General features: G+C 39.2%; 1 protein-coding gene across 1 annotated transcript in view; it reads left to right on the top strand.

The window, feature by feature from the left end:
* LOC311294976 (von Willebrand factor D and EGF domain-containing protein) overlaps nt 1-20,471 on the top strand; it is a 71,885-nt gene that overhangs the window by 45,903 nt on the left and 5,511 nt on the right. The window contains exons 19-27 of the mRNA XM_084416108.1: nt 4,555-4,692; nt 9,330-9,527; nt 13,022-13,189; nt 14,606-15,427; nt 17,342-17,437; nt 17,546-17,641; nt 18,053-18,148; nt 18,268-18,363; nt 20,124-20,219. Coding sequence (XP_084272234.1) covers nt 4,555-4,692; nt 9,330-9,527; nt 13,022-13,189; nt 14,606-15,427; nt 17,342-17,437; nt 17,546-17,641; nt 18,053-18,148; nt 18,268-18,363; nt 20,124-20,219 — 1,806 coding nt within the window. The remainder of the gene's footprint in view (nt 1-4,554; nt 4,693-9,329; nt 9,528-13,021; nt 13,190-14,605; nt 15,428-17,341; nt 17,438-17,545; nt 17,642-18,052; nt 18,149-18,267; nt 18,364-20,123; nt 20,220-20,471) is intronic.

Here is a 20,471-nt window from a genome sequence, read left to right as displayed (position 1 = left end):
TTGCAGCTAACGACCTCAAACAGGTGCATCTAATTTAGGATAATAAATGGAGTGGAGGTGGACATTTTAAAGGCAGACTAACAGGTCTTTGAGGGTCAGAATTCTAGCTGATAGACAGGTGTTGTTCAAATACTTATTTTCCTCACTGTGTGTATATATATATATATATATATATACATATAGCATTACATTAAAGTTGCGTTACCTCTGTAAATTCACATGGAACAATTAAGAGTTATACTTCATCTTTGGGTCAATGCTTTGTATTTTTAGTGTGTGCTTTTTTGAAGCAGGTCATCAAAATATCACAAACTCTTGGCTCAGTTTCATTTGTGATCCAATTACAGTGTCGTATCTTGCCAAAAAAACAACATCCCAAGTTATTACTGGCGAGCTCATTTAGTTTCTCCAAGCTTGAAAGCAGCCGAGCATATGTGGGTGAAAACAAATGGCTCAAAAGCAACAAGCGCTCTTGCCAGGGAATTTCAGACAAACGCTGAACTGTTGATGTTTTCACACACTGTCTATTCTGAGGTTGAAATCTCTTCGCTGGTGATGTGTGAATTAGTGTTTCCTGGCTGAATGCAACGACTGCTGTTGATTGAAATTGAAATGAAAAGCTTTCCTGTCAGGACTCAAGCTTTTTTACCTTGGTGGTTTTAAAAGGACGCACAGCGTATATCGAACCAGGTTAGAAGTGTTTGTCCATTTCCACTAATGGCAATGCATGCGTGAGATGAACCGACACTGCTGATTGGATGAAAGTTTGTGTTTTGCTGCTGCTCGTAACGCTTTGGGCTTTTGCAGATGGTTTGGACATTATTAAAGATCCCCTTCAAACACACTTCTAAGAGAAGCTACAAACAACACAAATACAAATGAAAAAATGGACGAATGCCCAGCAGCTACTGAACCCACACAGAGGAAAGAGTATCTGTATGCTATTCTGCTACTGGGAGTAGTAAACAGGCCAAAACACCGTGATGAATCGGTCCAGAAATGTTTTATCTTTGCTGAAAGCAGTGTTTGGTAGGGACTCCTGATGTTTTAGCAGAGGATAGAAGTGGAGGAAATGATTGTCATTCTCTAGAAACAATGATTCACCACTATTTTTTCTTTTGAATTTCAAATGTGCTTTATATTTGGTTAGCACCAAACTTCTGTATCTGAGAAGTGTGTTTGGACACATAAAGCTTAACTTTGAATAACAGTTATCGGATAAAAAGCCATTTTTTTCAGAGGTCTGAAGTGTACCATTGACTCTAAATGCTATTGTTCTTCACAGTGACAATAATAAACAAACATATCTACATGCATATGAATCAAGATATATTAGCCAACAAGTTAGTTGCACTTTATGAGGAAAATGACTGACGCAAACTTGACGTCACAATTATGGTGGTTGCTTGGCAATTGCTGTGCAGTCACTTGAAAGACAATTAACTATAGCAGGTTTAAAAAATAAAATTATAATAAATAACCTGCGTTTTAAACACAGTATTGTCAGTTACATGTGTATTTGTGCCCCGCCAATGAAAATAGTTCCAAAGTCAAAGCTGAAATTGACACGTTTCTGAGCAACACACATTAGTGTTTCGTACTTGAGCGAATCATTGTGTTTGTATGAATCGACTGAGTGAATGATTCAATTACTTATTTTAGTTTCTAAAAGAATTACGCTGCGTCCGAAATCACGTAGGCTTCTGTCTGAGTAGGTTCTACATTTGAATTTGAATTTACTTTGTGACTGTTAAAAGAGTACGCTCTATATAGTATGAATGTGTGTAGTATGAATGAAATTCGGACATACTATATCCGCCATGTTGTTATTGTCACTTGACCTACCAGCGTCAGTTGTGTTGCTTCACCCCCATTCATAAATCCTCTCCCGTGGCCTCATGGGATAGTAAAGTGTCCATCGAATGCTCACTTCAGAATCTCGCCTGAATTATTAGGTCATCAGGGAACTTTTTGCCCACAGTTTTTCGAATACTACGTATTTGGACATACTACTCTGTTGGCGTAATGTTTTTCTCATATAGTAGGGAAGGTTTTTATTTCGGACACAGTCAGTGTATTGAACAGATTGTGAATGATTTAGCTATAACCGCATTAAAGGTGCGGTCACATTTACCATTTTTGCAGGCGAATTTCAATCATTTCAATATGAATCCACGCAAATCAAAAGGGCTAATGATTTCTGCACGCAGATTTTGCCTGGAATTTCACGATTGTGACCACACCTTAAAGTTTCGTTTGTGAATTAATCAGTGTTTTGAAATAATCTGTTGGATGAATAACTCTTAAAGTCACTTGTCGCCACCTACTGGAGTAAAGATGTAACTTGCAGAAAGAGTCACTGCAAAACCCACAACACTAATACACAGACGTACGGAGTCCCTAAAGGGACACGGTTATGGAGCGAATTATGTGCCATAATTTAACAAACAAATCCAGCATTTTGCAAACAAACTCAATCTACTTCGCAAAGGAAAACTCGACTCGCAAACAAACTCGATCCGCTTTGCAAAGGAAATCTCGACTCGCAAACAAACTCGATCCGCTTTGCAAAGGAAATCTCGACTCGCAAACAAACAGAAAGCAATGTGCAAGCACAAAGGTCAGTTTGAGTGAAAATGCAGTGGAGTAACAAATATGTATTGTGTTTTACAAATATAAATAAATGAGCCAAGATAATACTTCACAAATATATAAAAACCATCCTTCAAATTGCATGTAACCTTTGAACAAATACCAAATCTAGTGCATACAAATGCATATCTGTCTGTTATGATTGTGTGACACTTCGCTTGAGATCTCTCGACTCGATTTTCTCACAAATGCGTCCAGGCAGATTTTCTCACAAATGCAGTTGAGCAACTTCTAAAACAGTAGATGGCGCTAAACTAGAGGCTAATTTAGCGCTAGTCTCCCAGGAGAAGCACTGATTTGAAACTTGCCTTTGCCTACAGCTGAGGAAAATGACCGGTGAACGGGTGTGTTTCTGTCTTATTTGATTTATAATGAACCTTTTTGAGGTTTTAGAAATCCACATTAGCACTTAGTAGCACTTCACTCTCTCTAGGATCGGGGAATCTATAAGCTGAACGCTCTGCCATCATGTTGCTTTTTGTAATTTTTTTCTGCATCGGACTCATGCGAAATTACTAAATTAGTGATTATGTCTAGGCTACACTTGAACGAATCTATTTCTTTCGTTCTCCATAAATTAATGAGAACATTTCATTTAATTGAGCGGCGGGTTTCATTTGTGTGTCCAAAATAATAATTTGGGCACTGCACAGGCTACGTCATAGGCAAGTTAAGAAACAATTGTATATTGTTTTGTTTATTAATTATTTTATTACATTAACTGTTAAGCTGACTGAATTCCAACTAAATAAATAAATAAGTGGGACCCTCCTTTCAATTAAATGAAATGTTCTCATTAATTTATGGAGAACGAAAGAAATAGATTCGTTCAAGTGTAGACATAATCACTAATTTAGTAATTTCGCATGAGTCCAATGCAGGAAAAAATTACAAAAAGCAACATGATGGCAGAGCGTTCAGCTTATAGATTCCCCGATCCTAGAGAGAGTGAAGTGCTACTAAGTGCTAATGTGGATTTCTGTCTAGATATGCAATAAATATTTTGCAAGAGAAAACCTCAAAAAGGTTAATTATAGATCAAATAAGACAGAAACACACCCGTTCACCGGTCATTTTCCTCAGCTGTAGGCAAAGGCAAGTTTCAAATCAGTGCTTCTCCTGTGAGACTAGCGCTAAATTAGCCTCTAGTTTAGCGCCATCTACTGTTTTAGAAGTTGCTCAACTGCATTTGTGAGAAAATCTGCCTGGACACATTTGTGAGAAAATCTGCCTGGACGCATTTGTGAGAAAATCTGCCTGGACGCATTTGTGAGAAAATCGAGCCGAGAGATCTCATAAGCGAAGTGTCACACAATCATAACAGACAGATATGCATTTGTATGCACTAGATTTGGTATTTGTTCAAAGGTTACATGCAATTTGAAGGATGGTTTTTATATATTTGTGAAGTATTATCTTGGCTCATTTATTTATATTTGTAAAACACAATACATATTTGTTACTCCACTGCATTTTCACTCAAACTGACCTTTGTGCTTGCACATTGCTTTCTGTTTGTTTGCGAGTCGAGATTTCCTTTGCAAAGCGGATCGAGTTTGTTTGCGAGTCGAGTTTTCCTTTGCGAAGTAGATTGAGTTTGTTTGCAAAATGCTGGATTTGTTTGTTAAATTATGGCACATAATTCGCTCCATACACGGTGGCGGAAAAAATTTGAGATAGGAGGAAAAAAAATATTTCAAAATCTTTACTTTCTCTCGCAAATGTTTTGAGATCCCCCGAGAAACCTTGCGTTCGCTCGCAAATGTTTTGCAAGGGAACGCAAAGTTTCTTGGGGGAACACAAAACATTTGCGAGAGAACCAAATTTCCCTTTTGGGACTCTGTACAGACGCATTTATTGCTAATAATAATTATAATAATAATATTTGTTTTCTGTCCATAGGTGTCACATGTCAGGATGATGTGAATGAGTGCGTGAGAGGGCCATGTTTTCCTGGAGTCAGATGTATGAACGGATTCGGCTCTTTCAGGTGTGGCCCCTGCCCTTGGGGCCTGGAGGGAGATGGGATCTCCTGCAAAGGTAAGAAACCTAAATTGCTGCCTCTTAAGTCTGCCTCTGAAAAAAAGAGCAAGAACCAGGTTAAACATTGCCAAACAAAATATGACCCCAGCTTTGTTGCACATACAAAAAGGGGAAAAAATAGTTTTCTTTTCTTGTTTTACGTCCACAGAGGCCAAAGCAGCACAATCTACCCAGGGTTTACTGTAGGGAACACAGGGCTTTTCAATTCAAAGCATCAAAGTCTCAGCTTGAGTGCTTCCCTGTATCATATGCTCACAGAATTACCACACAGAAGTCAGAATAGTGTATTGCAATAAAATAACAGGTACATATTTTGTCTTGACAAAAATGTGTATATTTTTTTCTATATTTGTATTAACTAATTAAAAAAATATATAATTATTAATTATGAATATTATATAAAATATAATCTTTAAATATAATTTATTTAAAATATTTTTAGTTAAGACTAAACATTTGTAATCACTAAAATGGCTTTTAAGACATTCACAATACAAATCAGATATTGTAGAAGAAAAAAGCTTAATTAAAAGACAAATTCTTGGTTTTTGAAATAAAAATATGTTTGAAACATGAGAATATATGTTAGATAGTGATTAGAATGTGTGCAACATAAAATAAAAATGATGTATCATATATAGAGTGAATGATTTCATACTATATATGTGTTTTACACATACTTTCATTTGAAAAACCAAGCATTTGTCTTTTAATTAAAGGAGAACTCCGGTCAATTTTAACATTGAGCTCATTTTTTTTGTACATTTGGAGTGTTGTCAGTACAGAGAACAACGACAAAAATCGGTGTTGCCTACACCGAGTTATCCTCTTTTTAAAATTTGCACCCTGTTGGGATTTGCAGCATAGGTTTAGTACCTATGATCACGCGCGTGAACTCGACAATCGACTACTGTGGACTTCGACCGAAAACAGGATGTAAATACAGGTATGTGCGCTGGCTGAATACACATCATTTTTATTCATATCTTTCACATCTACTGCAGTCAGATTCACCCGCGTTCACCCCGAAGGAATCACTCACATGACCTGTGCACTTGTAATGACACATCAAGGATGTTAAGAGCCTAAAAGCAGGTTTAAAACTTGCCCCATTGAAGTCAACAGGGTGCAAATTTTAAAAAGAGGATAACACGGTGTAGGCAACACCGATTTTTGTCATTGTTCTCTGTACTGACAGCACTCCAAATGTACAAAAAAATGAGCTCAATGTTAAAATTGACCGGAGTTCTCCTTTAAGCTTTTTTTCTTCTACAATATCTGATTTGTATTTAAGAACAAAAGTTTTTTTTCATAATGACTGCCTGGCATGAGGGTATTGTCCTCTAAAAGCGGGAAAGAGGAACACAATACCACTTGACATTTTTAAAGTAATTAAATTAAAATGTTTATTTAAAATGTGATGTGTTGAACATGAATACAAACATATCAACTCGGACATCTACTGTTATTGAGTCTCTCGTAAACCTAGGGCCTTAAATCTCAGTGATTGTTTGGTTCTGTTTTACGAAAAGATACGTTGTGTTTGTCTCTTCGCTGCTGCTCAAGCTGGTTTCCATCTTCCTCCATGCGCTTTGACAAAATGCTCTGCAAATGTCTTTTGACTGTAATCTGCAAGCGATGAACCCTCGTTCACAGGAGCCCTGTGTTCACGTTTTCCCCCATCAGAGGGACAGCGATTTGATGACTTCTTCATCCAAGCCCGGGCCACCATTACAAACACAATCTGTGTGATTGCAGCATACAGAAACACAACAGAACAGAGAGAGCTGGATCTGCCGACCCGCTTTGATTATCACCAGCAGAACTGCGGGTGGGAGAGCAATACAATCCAGATGGCAAAAGATAGTTATCCACCCTGTGCACACTATGACACTGTGCCAGACTCTGCTCTTGTCCAGAGATAATTGGTAAAACATCTCCTCTGTAGTTTCCATGTGGAGAGAGAGAGATGGAGTGAATTTCTAACGTCTCAGGTGTGCGGCTTCTCTGACAAGTAGAAGAGATGACAGTCTCAAAACTGAAACTCTTCCTTAAAGAACACTTCAGAGCTGTAGAAATTGCTAGGTAGTTGTTGTATCAAGCCGGATACGGCACAATATATATAAGGTATCAGTCTTGGAAAATGGGGAAAATAGAGCTAAAAAGATCTTCAATCAAACATTTTTTTTCATTCTCCAGTGGAAACCAAAGTGAAACTCAAACCACAAGGACTGTGGTCATCCATCAGATACTGTATTACGCAGAACATATTGTATTAGAAAACAAAAACTTGTTAATTGGGTTGTATTTTTTCATACCCATGTGGTAATATTTGCAGTCTTTTCAAAGGTGAAGAAAGTTATTCTATTTTCCTGAACAACAATATGCATAATAACCTCAGTATGGAAGCTTGTTTTTCTCAGAATTGCTTGTTATAAACTCATAATTGTGAGATATAAAGTCCAGTTTAGAGGGAAAAAATACTTTTTTCTCAGAATTCCGAGTTTATATCTCACAATTTTGACTTGGAAAAAAAAACTGAATCGCAAAATGTAAACTAGCAAATGCAAGTAACAAAGTCATATTGCGAGATAAAAAGTTGCAATTACCCTTTTTTTTTTTTTTTTATTAAGGGGCAGAAACAAACTTCCATACCTCAATTTTTCTTCGACTAGTAAACATTTTACTCTTTTTTACTCTTACATTTTTTTTTTTTTTATGTGCATTTCGCAATCCCAGGCAGTAGTACACTGTAAACCCGAATAAGTTGGCAAAACTCAAATAATTGGAGGTGATCAGTAACATCAATTTTTTTAAGTTAAGAAATGTAACGTTTAAGAAAGCCGAACTTGCAGATTTTTATTTTTTATTTTTACCTTTAAATATTTTAGTAAGCTAATTCATACAATTAAAAATTAGCATGTAATCTCAATTTATATATTTTTAGTAGTGGAAACTTGGCTATAGCTTTAACTAGCTAATTCAATAAATGCTTATTTGCTAATTGGTGACTTTTAACGGAACCATATGTAAGAAATGTATTTCAATTAATCATAAAATGGCCCTGATATGTCACTAGACATTAAGAAATCATGTTCATTTCAAATACTTATATCACTGACAACAATAGTCCGGCCAGGACTTGTCATTTTGTGTTTTGGCCTGATGCCCCACCCTCCACCTATCTACCAATCACGAAGTCAGTAGTGTTTCGGCATCCGGGTTGCCAGTTCTGCTCTAGTTGAAAGCTCCTTGTAGCAGCCTACATTCCTGCTGTTTCCTGCAGCCTATCTGGCAACCTCGAGTCAGGGGGGAGGGGGAGGGGATACACTGCTCTACAGTAATTTGAAAATGATTGCAGTACCAGCTTTGGCCACAAGCTTACATACAGTTCCTTAAATGCTTTGATAGCATCAGCATTGCATAGCACTTGCTGAATGAGTACAGCAATACTCATACTCCACTCGTCACCTTGATGGTAACTAATTTGTATAATTTGAGTTGGCCCTACTCAAACCAATTAATTATTTTGAGCCTTACGCCTGTTTCACACATACTCCATTTGCGGTACGTGTTGCAGTGCGTATGCGGTACAGGAGCTATAGTGCTTTCACATATGCTGCATTTGCTGTGCGTAACTGATCCGCGGCTGTACCACAAACACATAGGCCTACTCACTATTTTTATTTCAAATCCAGAAGTTATGCAGCAACTTTTATTTAAAAAAAAAAAGTTTTGTCAGCATTGCGATTCTCTTTGTACACACATACACTCTTTAATGGACGTATGTACGTTTAAACACAATTCAAACAACGTAGGCATATTATTCCATGCATTACTTCTATATATATATATTAAGTTGATCAAGCAAGTGATCAAATATTTAACCATGTACTTTTGCAAACATTTTAAATTGAAACTTAAAACTGACAAAAACAGCTGACTCTTATGCCTTTTCTTTTGCATTTAAATTTTAATACAATAAATCTTGCATGTCACAAAGAACTTGTTTTTCCACCTCCACGAATGAGACGAGTGTTGTTCATTATGTCGCCTTGTTGAGGTAAATTGTAGTTTTCCTTGCTTTACCTCGGTCTTAAAGTAAAAAGATGACTGTGAAAAATAGTAGTATTTAATTAAATACATTTATGGTGAGATTACTACATTTTATTTAATTAAATGCATCTATGGTGAAATTACTACATTTTCATGTCTATCTGTGTTCAGTGTGACCACGAACCATGCGCTGTCACTTTAATTCAACGTTTGCAGCACAGCAAAAATAGACTCGGTGCGTAAACGATCGCTGCACTGCTGTATACGCACCGCAACTGGAACGGATCGACAGACTGTATCCGCGTGCAGTGTGAAAGCTCTAACCTGTTAACATAGGTACGGAAAAAAATACGCACCGCATACACATTGCAAACGGAGTATGTGTGAAACGGGCGTAAGGGTTTACTTTACAGTGTACATCATGGTTCCAGTTGTACAAAATTGTCCACAGTTTGCGTGATTAAAATGGGAGAAACATCTTACCCCACTCTCTGTCCTTTATTCTATACGCTTGTGGAATTAGTAGCAAAAGTTGTCGAGTTAATTTCGAATCAGTCTCACTCTCTCTCTTTCATCAGCACCAGCAAGAATGGTCACATCTCGTCCCATCACCTCTCAGGCTGTATCTTCATCCGCGGCTCCCGCGGTGCGGCCCATCAGCAAAATGGCCGCCCCCCTTCCTAAAACGACCTCCACTCACCTCTCGACAGAGTCCAACGAAGCTTCAAGCAAGACCTCGGTCACCAAAGCTGCCACCAGCGCGAGTCAGAGAACTGGCAAGTAGTTGTTTCCATTGTTCTGTCTCTACATGTCCACAGATGGCCAGGAAACAAAACCGTGAGGGTTTCGTTTGGAGCCAAATCGCCCACTGCTGGTGTCATGACATTGCAGAAATGATTCTTTGTCTTTCCCTGACGCAGCGTGATGTCTGTTCAATCCCCCTAGAGTCATTTCCTGTGCTGGGTTTTTTTTTGTGTGTTTGTGATGTTCCCAGGAAATGACTTTCCTCCAGCTGCTTAGCACAAAGCAAGACAAGCCCTGCTGGCATGCCTTTGTGCTCACACCTCTTACCCTCTCGTCTTGGTATAATGCCTGAAATTAGCGATTCTAATTAGCCATGCCGGGCATTCACGCTCTCCGTGAGACTCGACGGAACAAGGTTAGGTAAAGGACGTCTCTCACTCACAATTTCGAAGAGTAATAGTCAAGAGGCACGTAGTCAAATCAGTTGCATAATCCTGTAGGAAAGTGAAATCACAAATGAGATCTCTTCAATATACTGTATAATTTGTTTCTTCTGCAATGAGATGCAAATTAGATTTTCGGTTAAGTCTTAACTCTCTCATTTTTTTACATTTTTAGAGGAGACACTTATTACTTTCTTTTTCTCAGGAGAAAATCTGCAACACGAGATGTACTGTAAACAGTTGTCTCCATCCAATCTCATTGTTCTTTACCTTACATAACTGAGATGTTAAAGAGATCTCCTGAGAGTTTTGGAAAAGATATAATGTCTCAAATTGTGCTCACATTTTGACATGATACCAGAGTCTGCAATTAATATGGTCTCAGTATGAACTCGAACATTTCTCAGCAAATTCTTCTTAATCTAATACTCTTGAGGAGACATGGAGGAGGGGAAAAAAACACAAACATAAACTAACATCTTTGTTTGAACCCCTCATTGTTGTCTGAAAGAAACAACTTAGATATTAAAGAGATCTCCTGAGCAAAAACACCTTAGTAATATTATTTTCTTGAGTATTTGGAAAGAGATCTCAAAAATGTCTCAAATTTCCATCACATTTGCCAAGACACTGCAGTCTGCACTCAAGAGTATAATATTTAAATATAAACTCATTGTCATTTCTCATCAAATTCTTGTTGGTTACATAAACTCTAAAGGAGACAAAACTGAGATTACTGGGGTCTTTTTCTCAGCAGAAAAATAAAAAGAACCAGACGTAAACAGAAGTCATCTGACTTAGGCAAAAAACTGTTAAATTATTTGTTAAACCTGGTGTTTTGCATCATTATAAGACATATTTTACCTGAACACGATTGGGAGTGAGATTTACGATTGGAATTTTGGTCTTTTCCTCATACAGACCTGTCAAAGACAAAGACACGAGAAATAGAGTGCACAAGTGTTACACAGAAGACCTATGTTTATAGCACTTTGTTGCAAATAGCTCAGGGGCCTTATGATATTTGCTGGGACTGGCACAACAGGCTCCTGGAGGACATCAGTATGGGGAATGTAAATTGGCTTTATGGCTCTGTTCACTCTCCTCATCTTCCCTCTCTTCTCCTTTTCACTCCCTCGGGTTATGTCCTCTGGGAGTAAAATGGAAAGATAGAAAGATGAGACATCAACCACAGAGACTGGACGGGGTTCCCAAGGGAATATTTGTTCTCTAACCAGCTTTGCAAAGACATCTTTGCAGCTTTTTGTTTTTATTTTATTACCACACCATCATCTTTCTTCAAAAAGTAGTTTTGAGCAATGAAAAAGAGACAGATGAGACAGTATTTGCATACAGTAAGACTTAAGGGCTATACAAATAACATGTATAGCATCATTTTAAGAATTTCATGAGAAATACTGAGATTTTTGATTGCAGACTTTGGTATCTTTGCAAATGAGAACAGTTTGATAATGTTGAGATCTTAAACATTTGAGATTACTGAAATTCTCAAAGAGAAAAATATGTGAACCAGAATTTATTAATAATTTGTTACCATCTTAATCCCAATTGCAGTCTAAAAGAAACAATAGTGACATTCAAGAGATCTCATTTGGGATTGTCCTTTTTTATGGAAAGGTGTGGATTGTCTATAATTGACTGATTTAGCACAACGTTTCTCTCACTCTATGCAAAGACCATTTTAATTTTACAAACTCAGAGGGTCAATGTAGACAAGGACCCCGTGTAATTGTTTGGAATTGCTGTCTGTATTTTAAAGGTTATTACCAATGTAGAAACATTCATTAATAGGATCTCAAAAGAGACTCTTACATTTGAGTTACTGTGTGCTACAAACCCAAAGGTTAAATTAATTCTTGTCGTTCTCAGGTACCCTGGTCATCCTTTTGTAAATACTAATTGAAAATGAAATTAGACAGTGTCCCCAATGGCCATTTGTCCCCAGGCAGCACTCGAAGCAATTTGAACAATACGTGTCCTTGTCAAACCCTCATTTGCACTTACCTTTCTTGTCTATGTCATAATTAATGCGAGGAAGGAAACAAAAGGATTGAGATTGAGGACAGGGGATTTGTAAAGTCCACAAAGATTTGCAATCCCATGAGTCATCTTTTCCGAAAGGTAGTTAAGGCTAGAGTTTGAGGAACGGGGACAAATAGCACACTCTGGAAAGACGCTATCATCCTTGGGAGCACCTCATCTCTTGCTAATACAGTCTTACCGGCTTGCAAATTGCCTGCCATCACACTTATGGAGGAAAATGAGATGGCAAGCAGAGGGGATGCAAGCTGTCACCCCCTCGGCCAATAAATCCCGTCGTTGTCTAAGGGATTTGTGCTGACCTTGCGAAAATGGGACAAAAATCCCGGGCAATAACCCTTGATATGTGTAATCACAGGGCCGATAAATCTATTTTTAATGGAAGACAGCTGCTAACTCTTTCATCTTTCTCTGCTCCGCTGGCAGAGGGCAGGCTTCTTGTTTTATTTGACATGGCACGTGAAGCTCGACAGAACAGGTGCATGCATCTGGGTGATTGTGAGCAAGATGAGGGCGTACTTATTCAATAAAATATGGTGATGTGAAATACTGCAGCAAAAATCATTTCCCTTGCACTCCAAAAGTGCTCAGATGAGTCTTGTAGCCTCTGTGTGGTGGAGTAAAAAGGATGCCAGTTTGTTCAGTGGTTTATAAAACTATGGGGTAACTTTTAGTCTCAGGAAATGAGGTAAAAATTTCAGGTTATTGCTTCACACCTTCTGACATCAGCACATCTTCCCTAGTGTATGAGCGAGACCTCAATTTCCCTGCATAGCTAATCCTTAACCAATCTGTTGCGGTTGGGTAACCATTGTAGGATATGGAGGCCACGTGAGACTGTGAAATTGTTGGTAGGAGTTGAAGTAAAGGTGAAAGCACCAGAGCATCCAGAACCTAAATTCACATCAATCTCCTTCTAAGATGCTAATGACTAGGAGTAAAGGCTGACAGAACTTAATGTCCATGCATTCAAAATTTATGGCAAACCTAAAAAGCAAACATGTCATGTTTCTCCACTGCAGGTTTTCCCAACGGACTAAATATGACATTCAAGTGTGCAAGTAGGCCGTGTTTTCCAGGTGCTCAGTGCATTGACCTACGGCCACCCTACACTGGCTATGTCTGCGGACGATGTCCACCAGGTTATCACGGCAATGGACGTGCATGCACGAAACAATCAAAGCATAGCAGTAAGTACTTTTTGAAACATTGCTGTCAGTTCTTCAAATCAGTGGAAAGCCTAAATGAGTCACTGGATTAAATTTTTTTTTTAGTTGAATTATAATATATATAGCTCATTTAATCAACACAAAACTAAACAATATAACTTTTTCAAAGTTGTTGCATCATCATGAAGTCTTAAATTGCATTTTAGCTTTGTTTAAAAAATTCATCTGTCACTGTTTTCCTCTTCAATCCATTCTTAATCCTCCTTGTTTCATCTCCCAAAAGCGCAGAGCTCCAGTAATTAGAGAAAAACATAACGAATAGGAAGCAAGGCTGTCGTAATCCTCAGAACGCGACAGGTGCTTTGATACGGTTGATAACTAAGACCTGGAAACGTCTAATGCTCAGTCATGCACAGGCTGCGGCATGGTGGTTGCTGACCCACAATGTGTTTTTGGCTGACGGGAATAGGGAACAGAAAGAGACAGTAAGGAATTAGGAAAAGAATGTATAAACTCATTTAGAGAGGGGATGAGGAGAGGAAAGACAGTAAAGAAGTTTTTTTTTTTTTTTTTTTAACAGAGTAAGAGTTTTAGTTATTTGGTCTTTGATTCTCTTTTTATATTTGAAAAGCAAAACTACCAGACTGCATCTTATCCTTTCTTATCCCAGGAGTACAGAATGTTACATTTCACTCAATGGAAATGTTGTTAGACTTCTTAATCTGTTCTTTTGCTAGAAAAATCCCTCAAATACATTTTCCTATGTTGCAGTATCGCAGCACGATGGTAAAAGCCTTCAGAGCTGGGTAATGACTTTTAATACATTTTCCTTGTGAATGGGCCACTGCTGGAATCATTCCTAATAGTGCCGTTATCAGAAGTGAATCCATGAGCAGCCACAGTGGGAACTAGAAAAGAAACAGCTTCATTCTGCTAATTCCCTCATTGTCGCCACATGCGGCCCAGATTCCTACACACTCAAAAACGGCAGTGTGTCTCTATTGTTAGCATTGCGTTTTGTTGTATTGCGTCTTTGTTCCTTGCTTGTGGATGGGGGACAGAATAAATCTTGTTGAGCGGCCAAAGCTGCTATATGTTGTTTATGAGTAAATATACCAGCATCACCAAAGGTTTTAAGCTAGTACTGAGCACTATTTCATCATAACTGCACTTTTCTGGTGGTCTCATTGTGAAAAATCTTCAAAGGGCTGTTCAAGATCTCCAGAGGATTTTGTGTCGATGATAACTGCAGAATACAGTCAATCTCTTCCTTTCATTTTGGTGTCCTTGTTCTTTTTTTGCTTGATAATGAGCCTTACCGTGCCTTGCTGTGGCTGACAAGTTTTTTTTTTTAAGCTGAACTAAAAGTATTTACTGTTCATATGCTTGACAAGTTGCTTGCCATCTTGCGTAATAAGTCCTTGTCTTCTCATCTAGCACCCCGCTACTCACCGCAACTGACCCAAGCCAAGAGCAACCTACCCCATGTCTCCAACAGTGTTCCCCATCTGCACCTCCCCGTCCTTCCATTCAGGCAACCTCAGAGACGCCTATCCTCTCCAGTAAGGACCCCACACCATCAGGCCACCTCTCACATCCCCCACCTGCCAACCTTTCCACCTGTTACAGGGAAAGGGGAGTTGGCACTGATGGCGGGACGCAAACCTGCCTCAACCAACAGCAGGGATAGACTCCTCTCTGGCTCTCACAATCAACTGAAAGTTCTTCCAAGTCCAGAGGAGCGAGATGCTTCATATAAAGTCTTGGCACATGGATTTGCGGGCGTCACGCCTGGAAAAGTCACTTTACCTCACACTTCAAGGCATGTCGAGGCACTGAGGCAGCAATCCAGTCTGGTCACAATTACAGGATCTCGACCTTTGACACCTCCAGACAACCAGCAACCCCTAACAGCAGCCCTAACCTCCCTCTCCTTCTCCTTCTCGGAGACTGAGTTCTCCGCAGATGGAGGCATTGGGGCTGGAATCCAAGACCCATACGAGACTCAACCACTACCCCAGGGGAGCTTCACCTACCTTGGTGAACAAAGCAACACCCAATATCTGGATAACCAACCAACTCTTCAGAACCGTAAACACCAAAGCAAGAGCCGAAATGTGGTTCTGTTAGAGGAGAGAAGCGTCACCTGTGCAGATGTCCCTTGCTTCCCAGGTGTCCAATGTGAGCTTGCAGGTGACGGGCAACCTAGATGTGGTCGGTGTCCTTTGGGGTACACTGGAGATGGCCGAATGTGCAGAGGTACTGAATTTTTTTTAGTTTGTCCTGTGAGCCCAAAAATAGATACTTATCCATCACATACATGGCTGGCCAAAAATGACCTACTTACACTGTCAGAAGTGTATGAAAATATTGCATCTTTAAGTATACAACATCGCTAAGCAGTACCCTAGATATTTATTCCTTATCCACCCCTAAAAAGCGCATATTAGTACTAGGGATGGGCATTTTTCAAAAATATTGCATTCGAATATTCGGGCTCATAAAAATCGAATATTCGAATTTTCGTTTATTTAAATGACGTTTAATGTAAAAGACATTATTTTTTTAAGTTAAATTTTTTTTATGTTTTTGTCACCATTTCTGAACAAGCTTACGATTAGGCAATATACACAACAAGCTTACAATATATGTTAAAGTTTTCTTTTAGTTGAAAACATTAAACAGTAGGCCTGTGTAAACAAAAATATAAAGAGCAAAAGCATTTAAGCTCTAGCAGCGCAAACGAAAAAAAAACGGGTAATAAAGCAGACTGCGCCAGATATCGTACAGAACGTACACATACACTCGAGTCAGCATATGATTATCGTGTTTATATTGTTTCACGTTTATGTAAAGAAAAACAATAATATCCACATGCAGGGGCCCCGGTGCCAGCAATTTATGCTCGAGTGAGAAAACGTTTCACAAAAGTTTCAGAGACACAAAGCACACTTTGCGTTTTCTGTTCTTAAACCTGTCTCCCTCAACGAAACTTAAAGGAAGTATATATCTCAAAATTATTTTGCTATTAGATAAGATATCATCTCGGATCACGCGGGGTCCAGCTGCGATTACCTGCAGTTGTGAATGCAGTGATGGACAGCTGCCTTTCCTCATTCTACTGCTGTTTGGATTTCATGTGATTTCTCATTGTGGTGATGATATTATAACTCAGATTAATTCATTAATTTGATCAAAAGTAATTCCATTTTGTAACTTGTTAACACGCTCCACAGCGCCACCCAGTGAATTTAATTATAACTGCGAGTTAGTGCTTGGGATTTATCATGGATTCACTGCATTTATGCACACCCCTAATTAGTACCTTATAGTAGTATGTACCCTTCAAGATACTACTAGGGATAAATAAGGTAGCTAGTCTGATCTGAACTACCAATATTTATATAGTAATTGCCAGTTTTATAAGCAATAGGTCAGTGAACAAACTGCGGGCATGCCATCTGAGGTCTAAACTACAGAAAAATATGCAGCATGTTGAGTTTTAGACTGACAACTGACAGTAACTGCAGTAAACAATAAGCTCATTCCCCGAGCATGCTCTAGGCATGAGGAATAAATGCATTCCTTGAGCTCCATCCCGTGGGTTCGTGAACCTGAGAAAATTAGAAGCACAGAGTGGAAGAATCACTAGAAACATGTTTGCTATTGTAACCCCATGATATTGCATTACTGTTGAAATTTACTCAACAATGATTACTTATGCATTCATGGATTATTTTCAGGCACTGTTTTCAAGGTATGAATATGGTGTGAACATGCACAAAACAGTCGCAGGTGTCTTGCGTTGAGCGCTACAAAGCAGATGGCAGTGGATCTAGCTTTTTCATTAAACATGCGGTGAAAGTTACCCAACTATTCAAATCAGCCCTGTAGTTTTCAGAATGCTCGAAGGAAGAACTTGGGTGAATCTTAAAAAGCAAGCATGGTAATTATCTAAAAATATAACACTGGCGTCACCTGCACTTTTACAACAACTCACTTTAATTTAAAGTGAAAGGCACACATTTAAAATAGGTACAGTACATAAAGATTCTGTATATAATCTTGCTTCCTGTGCTTCAGGCCGCAGATGGAGGCAAATATGTGTTTGCGTGTTGATGGAGTGAATCTGACCATGTGTTATTTGTGTTTGCATGCCATTTGTGCCCTCAGCCGTGTGCAGACATGCCTGCGGTAGAAACATGGAGTGTGCGGCCCCCAACACGTGTCGCTGCAAGAAGGGATACAGTGGCGCCAACTGCGAAATAGGTCACAAAGAAACACTCACTTGTTTATAATATTGTGAATATTGTACAATCACACAAACCAACACTTGTATGGCAATTGTAGAATAATGTTATTTTTGGATTCTCACAGCTATCTGCAATCCAGCCTGTCTGAACGGAGGAAAATGTGTCGCGCCTGATATATGCGATTGCATGTCAGGTTACCACGGAGAGACCTGTGATAACGGTAAGTGCGTATATGTGTTCTTTCCTGTGTTGATGTATTTCCTATTAAACAAAGTTCGGACAGGACATATCAAAGGGCTCGTCTATGGCCGATGACTTCTTGTTTATTAACCATGATTGGCTACCTTTATTGCTAGTTGGCAGTCAGGGGGTATTTACAAATTTAGTAGGCGACATCTTTATTTGTATACGCCTTTTGTGTTCAGGAAAAAGACTGAACGTTTTACATTTATGTGGGTTAATAGTGTGAACTAGTGTGAAGTAGCATATGAATCTTCAAATATGTGCCGTTTTCCCTTTCCATAAAGAGGCAACTGTGCCAAATAATGACACCAGTTATGTGTTAGCTGTTTGCTTTGTGTGAAATATGACTGTATTTTGTGTGCATTTGGTCGTATGAATATTCCTGCAGCTCTCTGCAGTTTGCCCTGCCTGTACGGAGGCACCTGCGTGGGTCGAGACACCTGCTCATGTCCCTATGGTTTCGTAGGGCCCAGATGTGAAACCAGTGAGTCCCGATAAATCACGTTTGCTTGGATTTAATGTAAATGTGGATGTTAAACACAAACTCTTACACCCCTAGTGGTCACAGGAGACATTACATGTGTTTTGGTTTCAATTACTCAGTGGTGTGCAACCGTCACTGTCAAAACGGAGGGAAGTGTGCATCACCGGATGAGTGCGAATGTCTGGCGGGGTGGATGGGACCATCGTGCGAGACAGGTGAGAGTGTGTGTGGTTGGCTCCCAGTGGGACCAATCTCTTCTCACTAAATCCATCATATGTGTGTGTGCTGCTTCCTGGTGGCATTTAGCTGTTGTAGAACCTCTATCTGTTCATTTTTCATTCCGTTCTGGCGGCTCAGAGAAAACACCAGCCATTATTCCAGCCTGATGATAACTTCCTCTCGTCCACCTGAGAGGATCAATTACTAGCCAGCTCAGAGTAAAATTTTTAGTTTTTATTCACATTAATAACATTTTACAAAAAAACAATATACATCAACTCAGACTCTCCTAACAAAGCAAAAAGGTGAAGCAATATAATGTTGGTATGTGTAGGTAAGTGTTTTTAGAACAACACAAGCGTTGCTTATTGGTGTATAAATGAATTGGCAATGTTTAAAAAGTTTACACTTACACTTTCATCTCATATTTCATTTTTATTTTACTTAAAGGGTTAGTTCATCAAAAAATGAAAATGATCCCATAATTTACTCACCCTCATTCTTTCTGCCAAACACAATCGGAGTTATATAAACAAAATATCCTGGCTGTTCCAAGCTTTATAATGGGAGTGAATAGTTCAGTGCAAAAGTGCAGCCATCCATCATAAAAGTAATCCATATGATTCCAGGGGGTTAATGAAGGCCTACTGAAGCAAAGCGATGCATTTTTGTAAGAAAAATATCCATATTTATAACTTATAAACTATAATCACTGGCATCCGTACAGGAGTCTAGTTCTGGCGGAAGAGTGACCTCTGACCCGACGTATGACGTAGGATGTCGGAGTAGTGTAAGCTTAGGTAAGAGTAGATGCCTCTAAACATTTTCTCCAACATTTCTCTTTAAAAATTCTCGTTTTACACTTCTAATTCGTGACCAGTGTTTTGTTTTGCTCTATCCTCTGTGCTTCCGCGTTCGTCAATACGTCAGGTCAGAGGTCACTCTTCCAGCCATTACCAGAAGCCAGTGATTATAATTCGTTACATTTATATAGCGCTTTTCTAGGTACTCAAAGCGCTTTACATGGAAGGGGGAATCTCCTCAACCACCACCAATGTGCAGCATCCACCTGGATGATGCGATGGCAGCCATATTGCGCCAGAACGCCCACCACACACCAGCTTACTGGTGGAGAGGAGACCGTGATGAAGCCAATCAGTATATGGGGATGATTAGGAGGCCATGATGGACAGAGGCCAAGGGGCAAATTTGGCCAGGATGCCGGGGTTACACCCCTACAGGGGTGTTAGGACCCACACAGACCACAGGGTGAGCACCCCCTGCTGGCCTCACTAACACCTCTTCCAGCAGCAAGATCTCCCATCCAGGTACTAACCAGGCTCAACCCTGCTTAGCTTCAGTGAGCAACCAGTCTTGGGCTACAGGGTGATATGGCTGCTGGATTATAGTTTATAATGTAATAAATATGGATATTTTTCTTACAAAAATGCATTGCTACCACTCACTCCCATTATAAAGCTTGTAAGAGCCAGGATATTTTTTAACACAACTCCAATTGTGTTTGGCTGGAAGAAGAAACATACACCTATGGCTTGAGGGTTTTTTAAAAGTGAAAGTAAATAACTTGCCTTTTTTAGTATGCCTTTTTGCCATAAGTAGGTCAGTATTAGCCTTTTTGAAGGCCTAAATCATAGTTTTTCAAAAGCAGTTTTGTGATTTTGACCTCACAAACACTCACAATTGTGAGATTTGATCAGAAAACAACATTTTATTTAATAAATGTGTTTGTCTTTAGCTCTGTGTGACCCCGTGTGTCTCAACGGTGGAACCTGCGTACGGCCGAACTCCTGCACCTGTCAGCCTGGTTTCTACGGGGCTCACTGTCAAAACGGTAACGGCTTTTCTTTTTGAATCAATTTTCCTGATGCATTGGCTTATTTTTGAGAGCTTACAGAGGCCAGAAATCAATTTCTTAACAGCGTAGGGGTGAATGACTACTGCACTTTAAAACGATAAAATGGACCAGCCCTAAAAACCATTTGGATTCTATTGAAGTCTTTCACTAATGTCATAGCCTTAGATTCAGGATGTTTGATGTGTATACATCGATTCCTTCATAGAAGTTCCATGTGGTGAGGAATGA

Source organism: Rutilus rutilus, assembly GCF_951802725.1.
Source record: "Rutilus rutilus genome assembly, chromosome: 8".
In the NCBI taxonomy this organism is placed as follows: Eukaryota; Metazoa; Chordata; class Actinopteri; order Cypriniformes; family Leuciscidae; genus Rutilus; species Rutilus rutilus.
Note: the sequence above shows the minus strand (reverse complement) of the source record. Positions and strands in the feature narration are given on the sequence as shown.